We start from the raw sequence: 20,255 nt of genomic DNA, 5'->3' as shown, positions 1-20,255 counted from the left end.
GCTTCTAAAATAGAAAAGGTATGCCTCTTTTAATTAGGAGAGTCCTCTTTCAGTGATTTTACATTTTTAACATCTTTTTTAAAAATTATTGTTTTTCTGGGGTAAGGTGAGGATGAATGTCAGGCCATTCCCTCAGTACCCAGAAGGCAAAATCATGCTCCCCTTTCATACCTATGACCCTGCCATCTCACCCACTCTCTGAAGCATGACCCACCTACTCCATTGCAAAACAGCCTGGAACTCACTATTGAAATGCCACTCTTCCTTTTAAAGTCAAAAAAACAAAGGTCAGAAGAAACACTAACATTTTTTAAGGCAATACCATGATTTAGTAGGCAAGGCTGTAATTTAGGGTTCTGGTCTTCCTGTTCTGAGTTTTATAATATAGTCTCTTTTACTCTAAGGAACAGACAATGAGTTGGTGTCTGCTTGAAGTCTTCCTGAAGTTTTTAAAGGCTTCTATTTTTATGAATGTATTAGAGAAAAGACACTGAACTATGGAATTACTTCCAAGCAGAGGCAGTTTTATACTTACTCGTGTGTTGTTTCTTTCAGCTTTAAGTTCAGAAATTTCTTCTTCCTTTTCTAAAAGTTGTTCCCTGCAAGCATTTAATTCTTTTGTCAGAGCAGCAAATTCCTGAAAAGGGAATAAAAAAAAAAAATTGAAGACGTATACCAGATTTTTAAAAAATGTATTCCAGCAGGAAGGAAAAAAAATCAAAATATAAACTTTTGAGTGTAAAAAATAGAAAAAAAAATGGCCTATTTGACTATACATTGCTGTTATGTATACATACATTGCTGTCATTAAATCAGCCTCATCCCAACATTGAACAAATGCTAGTCCATGATACTTAACATACACATATTATTATAATATACTGTTCAGATGAGAGTATAAAATATATTTCAGAATGTATCAGATATAGCATATTGAATTTAACATTAGTATGATAACATGTTGATAATATAAAATAATTTAAACTTTGCTAATTTTGTGAACACCTCTGAAGATCTTACATTCTCATTCCATATCACAAAGTTTAGACTGAGTGTACTACATCATAAGGAAAAAACAGCCACCATCAACACCAAGCTAAAATTCTTAAATATACTATTTAGAGATTAAGAAGTTTACTTATTAAATAGGATGAAGAAAGAGAATACACCTGTATCCTACAAAATAATACAAAATAATAAATGCATCTAAGACTTGATAACCTTATCTAAGATTCTCCTATTAATTTATGTATATCTCAGTTTTTCATTCTGAGAGGTAAGCTCCATGTGAACTGGGACTTCAACTGACTTCACTGCTAAAGTCCTAGTGTCTAAGACATAGTGGGTGCTCAATTAGGATTTATTTTCAATAAAAGAACACAGGTAATATATTCTGGAGGACTTCCCAGGTGACTAACTCAGTGGTAAACACTGAGAAGCAGGAGATGGGGGTTCAATCCCTGGATCAGGAACATGCCCGGGAAAAGGGAATGGCAACCCAGGCCAGTATTCTTGCCTGGGGAATCCCTAGACAGAGGAGTCTGGTGGGGTACAGTCCATGGGTCACAAAAGAGTTGGACTCATCTTAGCAACTAAACAACAACAACATATTCTGGAGTAATCCTTTCTCCATTACAAATGACAGTTTTGAGTAATTGTCAATAGCTTCCTTCCCCAAAATGGGATCAGAGATTAAATAATGTGGGTATTTCTACCATTAGGTAGTGTGTTTAGACACAAGAAAGAATGTTTAAAAAGAAGGCAAAAATACCTATTGAACTATTCTGTTACTCCAACTTACAAATACATATTTTTAAGTAATTTTAATATATCCATATTATTATTAAATTCTTCACAGTGGTTCTTTAATAAAACTGATGGCTGTCAAATGTGTTAAGTATTTGGGAAACTTTGGCACTAGACTGGGAAAGCACTGTCAAAATATCAAAAAGAAAAAAAAAATGGAGAGACAGGTTTGGTTAACCTAACCTTCACAAAGGCAAATTTAGTAAAAAGTAAATGAATATGATGATTATGCAAAGCTGGGAAAGGCTTAGGGTTTATATTTTTGCCTCCTTCAACCACTTATTTTGCTGATTCTCTGAGTGGCTTCAAACCAAGTGGATACTTCAAAAACCTCGGAGCAGACACTTAGAGTTTAGAATCAAGATGAAAGAGTTCATTGTTTCATTTGGCTGGCATTACAGATAAATGTTTTCTCCTCTGATTGCTGCCTGCTTAAATGTTGATATTATCTGAATATAGTATTCAAGCGGAGAATGGAAATTAGCAACAAGTAGAAAACAAAAGCACTTGCATAGAAAACAAAATTTTCTTCATATAAACTGCATAGTTTTGATGGAGAAAAGAAGAGAGTAACAAAGATCCTGTACTGCTTTTTAAAATTAATCCTATATTCATGAATAGGGCTTCCCAGATGGCGCTAGTGGTAAAGAACTCGCCAGCCAATACAGGAGAGAGAAGAGACGTGAGTTCTGTCCCTGAGTCAGGAAGATTCCCTTGAGAAGGGCAAGGCAACCCACTCCAGTATTCTTGCCTGGAGAATCCCATGGACAGAGAACCCTGGAGGGCTACAGTGCAGAGGGTTGCAAAGAGTCGGACATGACTGAAGGGACTTAGCATGAACACATGCATACTTACGAATATCGTAAGACAAAATATTAATCAAATCTGTAAATTTAATATCCTACCATTTTTAAAGTGAAACATATATCTGGATTGTCTTTCTAGAGGTTTAACTTACTATTTTCAGAAAGAAAAAAGGTCAGAAGAAAATAATTTATAATTTTAACATTTCTTATCTCCAGATGGTAAAATTATAAGTGAATTTTGTTTCTTTGGCTTTCTGCTATGTATTTTGTCATCAAAACTCTCTAGAATAAATCTGCTTTTATGCCTAGTGAATAAAAGAAAATGTGAATCTATAAATTCACAGAAACAATCATGTGTTCATAACCAGTGACAGATATTAGTCAAGATGTTACTGGTGACAGACGACTTTGCATTTTTAATTTACTGTCGTGGCACTGACTCTGAATAAGCTATTTAGTGACTCCATGTATTAAGATCAGTCTTATATTTATTAACTTTCTCTCAAACTCCAGGCACTCTTTTCTCATTCATTATCCTATTTTACTCTCTCCATAACTAGTGGGGGAGTCTCATTTCCATTTGATGGCTGAGGAAACTGAATTACCAAGATAAAAGTTCAAGTTCACAAAGCTCATGACCCACAGTGAGTTATATTGTGAATACAGCTCTCCAGACTGGACTTACGATGCTTTTCCACTATACCATTTTCACCTGGCGTCTATGTATGGTTCAGAGTTGGAGTACATTCGGCAATCCTCTTCTTTATCTGGAGTATTACATAACCATTACTTATAATTACCTGATATGATCCTTCTTAATTAGTCCACAGGGAGTGTGGGGATCTAGGAAGTGGCATATTTCTTCCACGCAGGGTTACAAGTGTGAGACAAGGACATCCTGAAAATCTAGGACTGAAGAGATGTCTTCATAACTGTCTTGTATGGAGTTAATCATCAAATGTTTTTACACTTTTTCTCTGACATTTCTCTATTCGGTACCAACTTTTCCACCCATACTGTCACATGAACTGACTTTTTAAAATCAACTTTTCCTGCTGCTGCTGCTGCTGCTGCTAAGTCGCGCCAGTCATGTCCGACTCTGTGCGACCCCATAGACGGAAGCCCACCAGGCTCCCCCATCCCTGGGATTCTCCAGGCAAGAACACTGGAGTGGGTTGCCGTTTCCTTCTCCAATGCATGAAAGTGAAAAGTGAAAGTGAAGTCGCTCAGTCATGTCTGACTCTTAGCGACCCCATGGACTGTAGCCTACCAGGATCCTCCGTCCATGGGATTTCCCAGGCAAGAGTACTGGAGTGGCAACTTTTCCTAGATAACATTAATAATAATAACAGAGGTAATTAACATTGAGTGAGCCCTTACCATATGCCAGGTACTCTGCCAAGCAATTTATATTGATTATCTCAGTAATCCTAATGAAACTCTGTAAGGTGATACTAAAATCTCGCTAAACAAAGCCAAATGCTTACCATACAATTCAGCAAATCTCATTCCATGGTATCTCATTCCAAAGAAATCTCACTCCAAAGAAGTTGGAAACTATGTCCACACAAAAACCTGAATACACCGTTTATAGCAGCTCCATGCATAGTTGCTAAGACTTGGAAGCAATCAAGATGCCTTTCAGTAGGTGAAGGGATAAATAAACAGTAGCACCCTTAGACAAGGGAGTATTATCTAGCGCTAAAAAGAAATGAGCTATCAAACTAGGAAAAAACACAGAGAGACCTTCAATATATACTAGTAAATGAAAGAAGTCAATCTGAAAAAGGCTACTATATGTATGATTCCAACTGTATAACATTCTTAAAAAATAAAATTATGGGAATAGTAAGAAGATGAATGGTTGCCACAGGGGTTGCAGGTGTGGAAGGGATGAATAGACAGTGGACAGAGGATTTTTAGGGAAATGAAAAAGCTTTGTGCAATATTTGATGACCTATGCTGCTGCTGCTGCTAAGTCACTTCAGTCGTGTCCGACTCTGTGCGACCCCATAGACGGCAGCCCATCAGGCTCCTCCATCCCTGGGATTCTCCAGGCAAGAACACTGGAGTGGGTTGCCATTTCCTTCTCCAATGCATGAAAGTGAAAAGTGAAAGAGAAGTCGCTCAGTCATGTCCGACTCTTAGCGACACCATGGACTGCAGCCTACCAGGCTCCTCCATCCATGGGATTTTCCAGGCAAGAGTACTGGAGTGGGGTGCCATTGCCTTCTCCCTTGATGACCTATACATGTAATTAAACATTTGTCCAAACCTCTAAACATACAGCACCCAAACTATGGACCAGCAGTAATAAAGTTGTGTCAATGTAGGTTGATCAGTTGTAGCAGATGTACCACTTTGATGTGTGATGTAATTAATGGTGGAGATCACACATATGTAGGGGTAGAGGGTACCTGGGAAACCTCTGCACCTTCCTTTGAATTGTGCTATGACCCTAATCTACGCTATGAATATAAAATCTTTAAAAAAAAAAACACTTGAGGCCTAGATAAGTGAATAAAATTTGCAGAGTTGGACACTTAGTCATGGTATAGCTGAGTTCTGAATTCAGACAAGCTGTTTCATACTGGATGACTACAATAGACTGTTTGTTTTTTTTTTTCCCTCTCCTGACCACATTCTTTCCCCTTCTAATTTGCCCTTCTTTAGTCTTTGAAATGGAGAAGGCAATGGATTACTTCATCTCTTTCCTATTTTTCAGATGAGAATATTGAAGCTTAGCATGGATGAATAATTTGTTCAAGGTCACACAGCTAAAAATAATTCACCTTGATTACAAAATTCTGATTTCTGCAACACTGCTTCTTTCCCACTGAAAATGGAAAATCATCAAATTTTTCAATAGTAATGATTGATATAAACATATCATCCCTCTAACTCTCCATCCACACATATAACATTTATTGTGCATGTAGACATGAGTGAGAGTTGTACCTTAAAGAAAGCTGAATGCTGAAGAATTGATGCTTTTGAACTGTGGCATTGGAGAAGACTCTTGAGAGTTCCTTGGACTGCAAGGAGATCCAACCAGTACATCCTAAAGGAAATCAGTCCTGAATATTCACTGGAAGGACTGATGCTGAAGCTGAAACTCTAATACTTTGGCCACCTGATGCAAAGAGCTTACTCATTTGAAAAGACCCTGATGCTGGGAAAGATTGAAGGCAGGAGAAGAAGGAGAGGACAGAGGATGAGATGATTCGATGGCATCACTGACTCAATGGACACCAGTTTGAGCAAGCTCCAGGAGTTGGTGATGGACAGGGAAGCCTGGCCCATGCTTCAGTCCATGCGGTTGCAGAGTCGGACATGACTAAGCGACTGAACTGAACTACACATACCAGACCCTGTGTTAGGTGCTGAAAATATGGAAATAACTTAGGCATAGTTGTTGCACTTGACCTCATGGATCTGTCGGAATTCACATTTCAGGCATATCAGAAGCTTTCATCACTGATAAGCACTTAAAACCCATCACCAAAGTGCCACAGAGGAGGTAATACTGGTTTATGCGCTTAGAGGCATTGTTGACTAACCTGTAACTCTTGCTCTCTAGTACCTTCCTCTTAGCAGGTCTATCTTCTGCCTCTACCAAAGATTTCTCCTTCCTGTTTCTATCTGTACCTATAGATTTTCTCATCTCTCTTATTTTCTACTTCTTTCACATACTATTTTCTTTACCAATAATACTTTTCTCTATCCTCTCTGACTAACTGACATATTTGTAAAGTAGCTGCTTGACTTGTTAATGATCTATCATAGCTTGTTCAAGATCTAGCAATGCAGTTACTGTATTTTCCATAATAATTGAATTATTTGTTCATCTCCTCCAAATTAACAGCATGATCCTTTAAAACAATGTTGTTACCTTGTTTATTTTTGTAGCTTTAGAACTTAGCAGAATTTTGGACAAATTGCAGATAGTAAATCCTGGTAATGATAAGTGAATAGTTCATTTCCTAAATTCTGGCTTTAATACCAAAAACACTTTTTAAAAAGTATAAATAATTAAGAGTCTTTTCTTTTTTCTGAGATTGTTAGAACTTGATCATTTATGACATGCCACCTGATGCGAAGAACTGATTCATTTGAAAAGACCCTGATGCTGGGAAAGATTGAAGGCAGGAGGAGAAGGAGATGACAGAGGACGAGATGGTTGGATGGCATCACCGACTCAATGGACATGAGTTTGAGTGAACTCTGGGAGTTGGTGATGGACAGGGAGGCCTGTTGTGCTGAGCGACTGAACTGAACATGCCCAATATTCTTTTTGATTCGTTTCTGTTGTTTTCTTCAATATCTGAAATTATACTCTTCTGCTGTTCTATATTCTACAGAGCAATGGTTTTACTGTCTGCTATATTTTATTGCATGTATATGAAGTAATACTATTGTTCCTGTCAAATCACACATTCCTATTTATCTTTTGTACACTGGACATGCTATTTCAGTCTTATTCATTCTTAAAATAAAAATGCGTATTTAACCCATATGTTACTTCTCTAATCTAGAGTTTCTTAAACTATATTCCATAGAACAGTATTTCCACAAGTTTCCCAGCCAAAAGAAAAGGCCAAATAGATTTGAGAAATGATTTATGGTATATATTTTGCTCTTGAAAATGTACTAGAGACATCAGCACATAAGAGATTATGACGAAAGCTGGTTTTGTGGCCAAGAAATGGAAACAATCTAGATTCTATCTATAGGAAAATGGATGAATCAAATATAGTAAATGTACATGTGTAAAAGGCAGAACAAGTTGGCTAGCTCTTTATATAATAACATGTGAAGGTTTCAAAAATACAATCTTGCACGAAAAGAGGTAAGTTACAGAACATAATGTCTAACACAGAGCACTGTCAGAAGCTAAAGGCAGTGAAGGATAAATTTTAGATGAAAACTTCATTTCTGCCTCCCCATCTAAAGTCAAAGAAGATTGCTTTGAATCACTGAGACAGAATTAGTAGGTCGGTTGCCAATCACAAACCATATTCAACAACGTTTCAAACTAGTCATTTTGTTCCCCAAACATAGCCTGCCAAAATTCTTACTTTTCCCAAGAACCAAAATGACTTTCCCCAGTCTGCACTTTTTTCTTGGAATTTTAAGAGCGGTCAGGAAACAGAGTGCCATAGAAATCCCCCCAGACAGAAGGGAGTGTCATGTTTCTTTTTCAGCATGTATTCATGCACACCACACACACCACACACACACACACACACCACACACACACACACACCACACACACACACACACACCACACACACACACACACACACATACACACACACATTCACATGACCACTCCCTCTATGCTAGGGAGATGACAGTGAAAGAAGCAAGTTAAAGTCCCTACTTTCAAATGTTTATACACTCTCACGCACTTAGCACTCAAAATATTTTATTCAGAGCAAATCATTTCTAGTTATGTCAATCCCCTCTTAATACCAATTCAACTCATGAAATAGAGCATTAGTTCCTTTAAAAAGAGAGCAAAATAAAACACATTTCTTAAAAAGAGTTGAAGGTATAATTTCTTTTTGCATTTTTCCTACTTTCTTTTTTTTATCAGACTATAGTTGATTTTCAATGCTGGGTTAGTTTCAGTTGTACAACAGAAGAAGGTATAGCTTCTTATAAATCAACACAAAATATTTAATTTCTGTACCCTCCTAATTCTAAGTTACAAGTTTCAGAAACTGCATGAAATTTAGTTTCTCTATTGTCAATTTTTAATGCTCAAAATTCTCCTAGCCAGGTTTCAGCAATACGTGAACCGTGAACTTCCAGAGGTTCAAGCTGGTTTTAGAAAAGGCAGAGGAACCAGAGATCAAATTGCCAAAATCCGCTGGATCATCAAAAAAGCAAGAGAGTTCCAGAAAAAACATCTATTTCTGCTTGATTGACTATGCCAAAGCCTTTGACTGTGTGGATCACAATAAACTGTGGAAAATTCTGAAAGAGATGAGAATACCAGACCACCTGACCTGCCTCTTGAGAAATCTATATGCAGGTCAGGAAGCAACAGTTAGAACTGGACATGGAACAACAGACTGGTTCCAAATAGGAAAAGGAGTGTGTCAAGGCTGTATATTGTCACCCTGCTTATTTAACTTCTATGCAGAGTACATCATGAGAAATGTTGGGCTGGAAGAAGCACAAGCTGGAATCAAGATTTCTGGGAGAAATATCAATAACCTCAGATATGCAGATGACACCACCCTTATGGCAGAAAGTGAGGAGAAACTAAAGATCCTCTTGATGAAAGTGAAAGAGAAGAGTGAAAAAGCTGGCTTAAAGCTCAACATTCAGAAAACGAAGATCATGGCATCTGGTCCCATCACTTCATGGGAAACAGTGGAAACAGTGTCAGACTTTATTTTTCTGGGCTGCAAAATATCTGCAGATGGTGATTGCAGCCATGAAATTAAAAGGCACTTACTGCTTGGAAGGAAAGTTATGACCAACCTAGATAGTATATTCAAAAGCAGAGACATTACTTTGCCGACTAAGGTCCATCTAGTCAAGGCCATGGTTTTTCCTGTGGTCATGTATGGATGTGAGAGTTGGACTGTGAAGAAGGCTGAGCGTCAAAGAATTGATGCTTTTGAACTGTGGTGTTGGAGAAGACTCTTGAGAGTCCCCTGGACTGCAAGGACATCCAACCAGTCCATTCTAAAGGAAATCAAGCCCGAGTGTTCTTTGAAAGGACTGATGCTAAAGCTGAAACTCCAATACTTTGGCCACCTCATGCAAAGAGTTGACTCATTGGAAAAGACTCTGATGCTGGGAGGGATAGTGGGCAGGAGGAAAAAGGGATGACAGAGGATGAGATGGCTGGATGGCATCACCATCTTGATGGACGTGAGTCTGAGTGAACTACGGGAGTTGGTGATGGACAGGGAGGCCTGGCGTGCTGCAATTCATGGGGTCGCAAAGAGTCGGACATGACTGAATGACTGAACTGAACTGAACTGAACACTAACTTCTTGGTATTAACTCTTTTCTCTCCCGCCCACCTCATCCTTTTTTTAAGCTATTGTTTCTTGAGCACTTATTATAGGTTAGAGATAGTGTTAGGATCTTTTCATTTGTTATATCATTTATTCATCATGACAGCTTTATTCTTTCTGGATGAGAAAACCTGAATGAAAGAGACTAAATAACTCTAGCAAGGCTCATGCTGATACACAACAATATCCGTGCTGGTAGCAACATCCCTCAAGCTTGTCAGCTTCCCAGAGAGAGACACCTGCCTTTGTATCTTAACAGTGGTTTTGCTGGTGCATGCTGGCAAGTGAGCTAAGGAGGGTCATCAGGATATTATGCCTGAGCTGCTAATGCTTCAATAAATATCCCATAGGTTAGTGGGATGTTCTCAGTTTAGTGCAAAGAAACTTCTCCTGTTTTGGTCCCTCCATATTTATTTTCAAAGGAAAAGATACATCAGCAAAGTACAGATTGACTCAGAGCCTGTGCCTACTTGCATTCTATAGAATCTGGTCAGGTGAAAAGTGTATGGATTCAGAGCCTCCTCAGGCCACCCTTCCTCTTCTCTCCTCTTGCCACCTTGTCAGTCACCACAGACTGCCTGCCTCACACAGATATGGAACAGTATGCATGTTCATCTGCAAATGTGGTTTTTCACAGCTAATATTAAAGATGGAAGGATGGAAAGAGACTCCTGACTTCTTTGCCTCACTTCAGGATGGTGTGCTTACTTGAGGAGATTTATTTGCAGAAAAAATGATATATTTTCTCACTAACTGTCCAAAAGGTCTTGACTTAAAAGATGAGTCCTCACCTTCTAAAAGCAGGTCAGGAGAAGCTTCGTGACAGGAGGGGTATTCAGTCTTTTAATTTCATATCATTGACACCAGGCAGCAGTCTCCAGAGTAATCTATGACAATCCGTTCATCATAATTACAATTTTAACACTCTTTATCTTTCAATTAAACCTGTACTCTGTGGGCCACTTAATTAATGAACTGACAATGGCCTTATTTCTGCAACCATATATGAGTAAGCACTGGCTGAAAAATCATGAGTGCAAATAAGACAGAGGAAAAAAAGCATAAAGGATGAGCTAAAATGCAGCTTTCCTACATACCACCAACACCCTCCCTAACCACAGAAAGCATTTTTAAAATTTATTCTCCAAGCATCTAACATTTGTGCAATTCAAAAATAGCTCTGAGGAAAGCATATGGCATGAAAGCATGCTGACTTGACCATCTAGCATTTAAATTAGACAAATTAACTACTTCAACATGTTTTTATAATGACTTCCTTAGGCTGTGCCCCCAACTTAGTATATTTTGGTTTCTCTTCTTTTGAAAATTGAAAATTCTTCAAGCAATTCTATTTGTAATACTTGGTAGAAAGCTCCGGATTTTAACCCTACATTTATCTGGATATAACTTGTCATAAGTTTACAGGTATAAAGATATACATCTTCTCCACACCATACATCCTGGAATTAATAACGGAAGTATTACACTAGAGAAGTGAAAACAAATCAGCTAAAATAATTGATATAGTCCCTAAATTTTATATCTGTACAAATCTCAGAATATTAGTTGCTATAAGTTCCCAAGAGTCTTCATAAATTTAGTTTGGAAACAAACAAAAAAAACCCACATTTATTTCCTAAGAATCCTTATCTCTTCTTCTCTACATATATTGTTTCCTATTTTATTATGTTATGTAATCAAATGTGGTGTTAATGACCTCTGGTCTTATAATTGCCTCCTAGACTTGCACAAGCCCAGAGAAAGCTGTCATCCAAAATTACTGTGTGGAACAGCCGCCGTCTCACAGGCAGCCTTGGGCTAGACAGCTCGAAGGTAGAGTTGCCTGCATAACTAATACAATTTGACAGGCACAACTGGACTTCTAGAGTCTTCACAGAAACTGTTGAGTAAGCCTGCTCAATTTAAAAGGAAAATTAGAGTCAAGCTTTATGCAAATACTATTTTGTATCCCTTTGATTTTTATGTATGCCTGTTTCAATAAGACACTGTTTTGTCTTTTTGCTAAAACTGCATAACAGAAGATTATGCTAATATAAGAAGATTCTGTTAATAATGACCTGAGAGACGCAGCTGTGTTTAACATCAAACATGCTTACAAATGACACTTCATGGTAGATGTGGACATGGGTACTGGGTGATTTTGTTTTAAAAAATCTTCCAATCAAGGTAATTGTCATTATCCAAAAGTGGATGTTTGCTGAGTCAGATACAGTGCTGCCAGGCTGCTTCAGGCTCCCTGAGCATCAATTCATGTTCCTATCATGCCTCACTTACTCACTCCCACTGAAATGTGCCTATCTTATATATTACCCCTGCTGGTTTTGCAGACTTTAACTTGTCAGTATGTGCACAGAGCTGCCCCAGGTATTGGGTGCTCTTTAACAGCATCATTTGACATGATTCAGCTTTGTTGTTGAATTCTCGAGAGCAGGCAATGTATATATTGGAAAAAAACAAAGATGTCCTTCAATAGGTACAAAGATAAATAAACTTTTAAAAAGAGAAATGGTACATCCATACAATTGAATATTATTCAGTACTAAAGAGAAATGAACTACCAAACTATAAAAAGACATAGAGAAACCTGAAATGCACTTTACTAAGTGAAAGAAGCCATCTAAAAAGACTACATACTGTATTAGTTCAACTATGTGACATTCTGAAAAAGTTAAAACGGTGGAGACAGTCACTTTTATCACCAGTGGTTACCAGGGTTTGAATTGGAGTGGGCTGTGATGAAACAAAGCACAGAGGATTTTTTGGGCAGTGAAAATGCTCTGTTACAATACTGTGATGACTAACACAGGTCTTTATACATTTTCAAAACCCCAGAATGTACAATATCAAAAGTAAACTATAATGTAAACTAGAGACTTCTAAATGATAATGCGTCAAAGTATCATCTGGTGGTGGCTATATGGATAACAGGGAGGCTGTCCACGTGGGGGGACAGGAGTATATGGCAAGTCTATGTACTTTCCTCTCAATTTTGTTATGAATTTAATACTGCTCTGAAAAATAAAGTCTTAAGAATAAAAAAATGAGACATTAGTAGAAATGTGAATAGCATAGGTCCTCATTATAATAGATATTCATAAGTGATATATACTAGTAGTTTTTGAGCTAAATGTAGTTATTTGACAGTTAATATTTTTCTCCCAATACAAAATTTTCCGTGTTAGGATGAGACATTTCACTAGGTGCTTCAGGAAATTAAAGAAAATATGTGTTTTTTTTTCTTTATGGTAACTGAAATTACATGAATCTCATTGTTAATTATCTATCCCCTCTTTTTGAGGAAGATCCTGACATCACTCTTAATAATAAATCAGGGAGAGAAAGATTGTTCTCAAGAGTAACTATAAAGAAGAGAGGGTTCCATTCTATCATTAGAGGACTAGAATGATAAAAAATTATCGAAAATACTGTGACACAGTAAACTCAGCACATTTTTCTAGGAGAAAGTGCTTATTTTACCCCTCTGTTCCTTTGCACTTAGTAAACTATCGCTGATCAATTAATCAGGTTATTATTATGCAACACACTGAATAACACAGTATATCCTCTTATTAAACTAAGCCATAATATTAACAGCTGTAAAGATAGAAACTACGAGAAAAATCACTGAACATCACAAAATTGTTCTTTAAAGTTTCTTAGAAAACATGTCTCTGACCTTATCTGCTATTATTCTCTCCACATTTTGTTTGATTGTATCTATTACCATTACCCTGGGGCTTACAATCTCAAGATAATGTCTGGTGTCAGATGTGAAATGACAGAGTAAAACATATTTAAGGAGCTTTCAATGAATCCTTCTGTTGGCTTTGATAAGATCCTATTTCAGAGGAGTGTGGTTGCCTATAAGTCTGGCAGAATTCAGGGTTATAATGTAAAACCTTTCATAGATTTCCTGACCCAAGAGATGAGGATGAACGATGTTTAATGAAGAGCTCACCTCCTTGGGCTTGGTCTCGAAGCTTGAGTAGCTTCTCTGACTCCTCCACCCTGCCCTCTGCCTAGTATTACAAATTAGAATGAGAAAGATAAACTCAAAGGCCTAGAATCAAGATTAAAGTTACCCATTTCACACATCCTTTCCCTTTAACCTCCTCCAGCTCCCAGTGTACTTTTAGTCGAACAGAAAAAGCCCTTGGGCCTGATCTTATTGTATCAGATGTACGGAAGCAGAGAGAGGGAGGTCACCAGAGAGCAATCCTCACAGAGGAACCAAGGCTTCTAATTCTATAACCCAGTTAATGATTTTGTCCTTGATTTAGACTCATCTTTATGGAAAGGGGAAAATAATATTTTATCTCCACCAATGTCCAAAATATATCTGCTTATTTGGTAGTTGAAAAATTTGGACACTTATTAAAACTCAACATTCTAGATATATTAGTAAGATCACCTGGCCCAGCAAGCACTGTAGCTAAAGCATGTCAGGCTTAGTCACTGCCAGCCAAAAACCCTGTTGGCAGGAAAAGCCAATTTTCAACAGCTCTGACAGTGTAAAGCAGGAGGCATGTTTGACAAGATGCTGCGTATTAATTTAAAAGGCTTTAGCATCTGGTTAGGTAACACCTGCTGTGGCGAGCACCCCCAGGCACATAAAATAGCATTCAGGCTGAATATTTAAATCTCCCAGCATAGCCCAACAAAGCTCTAACTCTAAATAAAACAAAACTAAATCACGTCTCTCTAGATATCAACAAGAGTTATAATTATATAGCCAAAAAGATTTGCTCTATGATATTGTTTGCATAGTGGTAAAGAATCTGCCTGGCATTGCAGGAGACGCAAGAGAGGTGGGTTTGATCCCTGGGTCGGGAAGATCCCTTGGAGTAGGAATTGGCAACCTACTCCAGTATTCTTGCCTGGAAAATTCCATGGACAGAGAAGCCTGGCAGGCCAGGGTCCACAGAGTCATAAGAAAGACACAAGTGAACGATTGAGCACATACACACACAAATCACAAATTAAAATGCTGCAGGAGGTGTTATAGAAATTATAAAATATATTAAAATGTACTGTTCTGTGTTGGAGAATTCTACTGTGTGCAGTATTTAGAAGAGGATCAAGGCCCAGAGAAAAACACTTTGTGTTCTATTATGTTGTATTGATATATAACTAAAGCAGAAATTGTCACTGAAAAGAGGGAGATGGTGGCATCAAATAGCAAAGAAACACAGGCTATAGGACAGGAAGAGCTGGCAGGGCTCTTCTAGGTACTCTGTCTTTGAAAGGGAGTCAAAGCTCAAGGATTAGAGTCATCAGGGAGAGGGGAGAGAGAAGTGGAGTTCCAGAAGTCTAGAACTGTCAGGACACACTACAGAAATTAGTACCATTAAAATTTCAGTAACACGCGTATGCAGAGTACATCATGAGAAACGCTGGGCTGGATGAAGCACAAGGTGGAATCGAGATTGCCGGGAGAAATATAAATAACCTCAGGTATGCAGATGACACCACCCTTATGGCAGAATGTGAAGAACTAAAAAGCCTCTTGATGAAAGTGAAAGTGGAGAGTGAAAAAGTTGGCTTAAAGTTCAACATTCAGAAAACCAAGATCATGGCATCCAGTCCCATCACTTCATGGCAAATAGATGGGAAAACAACAGAAACAGTGAGATACTTTATTTTTGGGGGCTCCAAAATCACTACAGATAGTGACTGCAGCCATGAAATTAAAAGATGCTTACTCCTTGGAAGCAAAGTTATGACCAACCTAGATAGCATATTCAAAAGCAGAGACATTACTTTGCCAACAAAGACATTACTTTGCCAACAAAGGTCTGTCTAGTCTGGTTTTTCCGGTATTCATGTGTGGATGTGAGAGTTGGACTATAAAGAAAGCTGAGTGTCAAAGAATTGATGCTTTTGAACTGTGGTGTTGGAGAAGACTCTTGAGAGTCCCTTGGACTGCAACAAGAACCAACCAGTGCATCCTAAAGGAAATCAGTCCTGAATATTCATTGGAAGTACTGATGTGAAGCTGAAACTCCAATACTTTGGCCACCTGATGCAAAGAACAGACTCCTTTGAAAAGACCCTGATGTTGAGAAAGACTGAAGACAGGAGGAGAAGGGGATGGCAGAATATGAAATGGCTGGATAGCATCACTGACTCTATGGACATGAATTTGAGTAAACTCTGGGAGTTGATGATGGAAAGGGAAGCCTGGCATGCTGCAGTTCATAGGGTTGCAAAGAGTTGGACACAACTGAGTGATTGAACTGAACTGAACATGTTCTGAGGCCATGGATACCAAGAAATATTCTTAGAATAACTGAATTTTCTGTGTAGTTTCCTATAGTGAAGAGATCTGTCAACCCAGTTTGGATACCAGGTTATTTGACAATTTTTTTCTCACTGTAAATGAATAAGCTGATATTTTGAAAATTCCTTTATTAACTCCACAAAATATTATTGACTGCCCAATATGTAGGGGATTCTGCAATTTTTTTCAGATGTTGCAATGTGAACAATGGTGAAAAAGACATAATAAACCAAGGTAAGTGAAGCGATTACAATATAATATGAGAAATACTATGGTGGAGCTATAACCAGGGTATTCAGCATGCACAGGCATGTTTCAACTAACCCCTGGAGTGGGTATGGGTATGGAGGGAGCATGTAATACAACATGTGAAAAATAAGTAAGAGTTAGCTAGGTAAAGTATCTGTTGAGTAAAAAAATTTTCCAGATCAAATGAGCAGCACAAACAACACCCACCGCCAAAAAAAAACCCTTAAAACATTAAAATTGTAACACTTCTAGAAACAGCCACAAGGGTAAATTAGAATCTTGGATTAGGTGATGACTTCTTTGAGATGACACTGAAAGCTCAAGCAACATATGAAAAAATAGATAAATTGTACACCATCTGCTATGGCCTGAAATGTGTTCACCCAATTCACATGTTTAAGCCCTGACCCCTGATGTGATGGTATTTGGAGATGGGGCCTTTGGGAGATGATTCAGTTTAGATGAGGTCATGGCAGTGGGATTATTGGCCTTTGTAAGAAAACAAAGAGGCAGTAAATTGAGATTTGTCTCTCTGCCATTTGAGGAAAAGCCAGAAAACAGCCATATGTAAGCCAGGAAGAGGACGTGGCCATGCTGGTATCATGAACTCAGATTTCCAGTCCTCAGAACTGTGAGGAAATAAATGTTTAAGCCACCACATCTATGGTATTTGGTTATGGCAGTCCAAACTGACTAATACACTATCAAAACTAATAAATTTTGCACTTCAAATGAAATCACCCAGAAAAGGCAACCCATACAATGAAAGAACATTTTTGAAAATCATGTACTTTATTATAAGTACTTGTTTCCAGAATGTATGAATAACTGTTACAATTCAAGAATAAAAACACAAAGAGCCCAATTTAAAAATGAGCAAAGAATCTGAATAGACAGTTCCCCAAAGATGTACACACGGCCAGTAAGCAAAAGAAAAGATGTTCAACATCATTAACCATCAGAGAAACGCAAATCAAAACCATAATGAGATACCACTTCACATGTACTAGAATGGATATAATCACAAAGATAAATAATAAATGTTAGCAAAGATGTAGAGAAACTTCAGACACTGCTGATGGAAGTGTAAAATGGCACAGCTGCTTTGAAAACCAGTCTGGTCATATCTCAAATGGTAAAAGAGATATCGTATGTTCCAACAATTCCACTGCTAGGAATATACCCAAGAAAATGGCAAACATACATCCTCACAGAAACTTGGACATGAATGTTCACAGCAGAATTATTATTCATTACAGCTAAAAGTGGAAACAAACTAAATGTTCAACAACTGAAGGACTGATGGAAAGGGTAGTATATACATAAAATGAAAATTATGCAGAAATAAAAGAAAGAAAAGTCCTAATACTTACATATCATTCATGAACCTTAAAAATCTTGTGCTAAGCTAATGAAGGCAGTCACAGAGGATGGTATATTTTATAATTCGATTCACATCAAATGTCCAGAATAGACAAATATATAGAAATGGGAAACTGGTGCTTGCTAATACTAGGGGAGAAGGGAAAGTTGGAAGAGGTGATATTTGGGGGCAATAAACTGTTCTAAAATTGATTGTGGTGATGGATACAGAGCTCCATGATTCTACTGAAAGCCAATGGACTGCACTTTAAGTGGGTACATTAGATGGCATGTGAATGATGTTTCAATAAAACTGTTTGAAAAAGACAGTGTGGATTCAGTATGGATTCATTGGAGTGTGTATGTGTGTGCTCAGTTGTGTCTGACTGTTTGCAAGTCCATGGACTGTGGCCCATAGGCTCCTCTGTCTTTGGAAATTTTCCAGGCAAGAATGCTGGAGTGGGTTGCCATTTCCTACTCCAGGGGATCTTCCCGACCCAGGGTTCGAACTTGTGCCTCCTGCATCTCCTAAATTGGCAGGAGGATTCTTTACCACTGAGCCACCTGGGGAGCCCTTCAGTGTAGAGTATGATATGCTAAATATTTCGAACTCTGGTAAAGGGCAATGGCAGCTATAGGAGAGATTTAAGCAGGAGAATGACATTATTAATTTTATCTTCCTTCTTATGAGTTCGGCAACCACTCAGAGATAGTAAAACAACGAAATTCTGGACTTGCCAAGCTAAAGGAAGGATTCTGGGTCTTATTAAATGTATCAAGGTAACAATACCTTGGCATATTCCTTTTAATAATTTCAATAACATTCATTGATTGTTAACATTAGAAATTTTTCCATTCCTGTTTTTTGGACCATCTTGATATCGTTTCTCCAGTAACAAAACATGTTAGAACAATACTTTACTTAAGAAATATGACACTTTCACTTCTCCTTCAAGGACAAATCCCCTAACATCTGAGTATCTTTCTGGTCAGTAGATGCAGGAAGAAACTCAGGAGGCTACTTTCTCAGGAAGTACTCTTCAAGATAAATTTTTCAAGAAGAAAATATGTGGAAAATATCTCACATATATTCTTAACCTCTTCAACTATCTCACATATAGTCTTAACCTCTTCAATTGCTCATAAGAAATCTACAAAGACTTAGGCAAAGCTAGGAAAATCTTTGGAGTTCCCTCTACCCTATGGATATTTATTTATAAAACAAATCCTATCAATACTGAATTGCCGCACAAACATACATATGCATAAAATTACATAAGAGTATAATGTATAATGCTGTATATAATACATAGATTTTTTTTTACTATCTTATAAAGCCTTTCTACAACTTCATGAAATAAATCACATATGTGTTGGCACCATATCTTCCCTTGCCTGAGACAACATGAAATAATCACTTATTTACTGAAGCAGTCTTGTAATATTCCTTGATGCTGAACTTTAAGTAGCAACTACTTAGTTACCCAAACTGGCAGAGGAGATGAACTCTATTTACCATCCTGTTTTCTTGCCTGGAGAATTCTATGGACAGAACAAGACTGGCAGGCTGCAGTCCATGAGGTTGCAAAAAGTTAGACACAACTCAATGACTTTCGTTTTGTGGACCAAAAAATTGTACATTTTTTTCATGTCTTCTCAAAAAAATAAAGTATTGCAAATAGTCCAAACCATTAACTTCCATAGAAGACTTTTTCAACTGCAGAACCATATCTTAGATTATCTTTTGTCTACACACATAAATTGAATCAGAATGATTGACTCTTGTCCACATTATGCAGATAAAGCAATGCTGGAAAGTCTCTTTATTTGACTGAAAGTCCATAGTACTCCTTGTTTTTAATTTACTTAAGCTAATGTTCCTTGGGAGAATGGAAAATAGCTATGAGTCAAAGTAAATATTCAGATGTTCCTTTTTCCCAATTTTATTTTTCAGTGTGGAAATGGTTTAATATTAGTTTGCTTAATTTGTTTAATATTAGCTTTCAATGTGGAAATAGTTTGTTTAATATTCCTCAAAGAGAAGATTATATTTTATGAGTAAGATATTTATACAGTGAAAAGTAAAAGGAGATTATTTTTTTCAAGGAAGAAAACATTTTCCACACTTTCTTCATGCTGAGTTTTTACATACTCATTTAACAGCCCCATACATGTGAATACATACTAGCACTCAGACTCACGGTAATAGCATTAATTACTCTGAAATATATTACTGCCTTTCATTTTACTGTGTTTTTAAAAAATCTTGTATTTATACTTCATATACGCAGGTCAGGAAGCAACAGTTAGAACTGGACATGGAACAACAGACTGGTTCCAAATAGGAAAAGGAGTACGTCAAGGCTGTATATCGTCACCCTGCTTATTTAACTTATATACATAGTACATCATGAGAAATGCTGGGCTGGAAGAAGCATAAGCCGGAATCTTGATTGCCAAGAGAAATATCAGTAACCTCAGATATGCAGATGACACCACCCTTATGGCAGAAAGTGAAGAGGAACTAAAAAGTCTCTTGATGAAAGTGAAAGAGGAGAGTGAAAAAGCTGGCTTAAAACTCAACATTCAGAAAACGAAGATCATGGTATCTGGTCCCATCACTTCATGGGAAATAGATGGAGAAACAGTGGAAACAGTGTCTACTATCTCCTGGGCTCCAAAATCACTGCA

General features: G+C 37.5%; 1 protein-coding gene across 4 annotated transcripts in view; it reads right to left on the bottom strand.

Annotated features, from left to right (window-relative positions):
• Positions 1-20,255, bottom strand: part of PPFIA2 (PTPRF interacting protein alpha 2) — a 501,565-nt gene that overhangs the window by 211,462 nt on the left and 269,848 nt on the right. For all 4 annotated transcript variants that reach the window (XM_040234485.1, XM_040234487.1, XM_040234486.1 and 1 more), the window contains exon 4: positions 536-637. In XM_040234485.1, coding sequence (XP_040090419.1) covers positions 536-637 — 102 coding nt within the window. The remainder of the gene's footprint in view (positions 1-535; positions 638-20,255) is intronic.

The sequence above is a fragment of the Oryx dammah genome, unplaced genomic scaffold, assembly GCF_014754425.2.
Source record: "Oryx dammah isolate SB20612 unplaced genomic scaffold, SCBI_Odam_1.1 HiC_scaffold_29, whole genome shotgun sequence".
Taxonomy (NCBI): domain Eukaryota; kingdom Metazoa; phylum Chordata; class Mammalia; order Artiodactyla; family Bovidae; genus Oryx; species Oryx dammah.
Note: the sequence above shows the minus strand (reverse complement) of the source record. Positions and strands in the feature narration are given on the sequence as shown.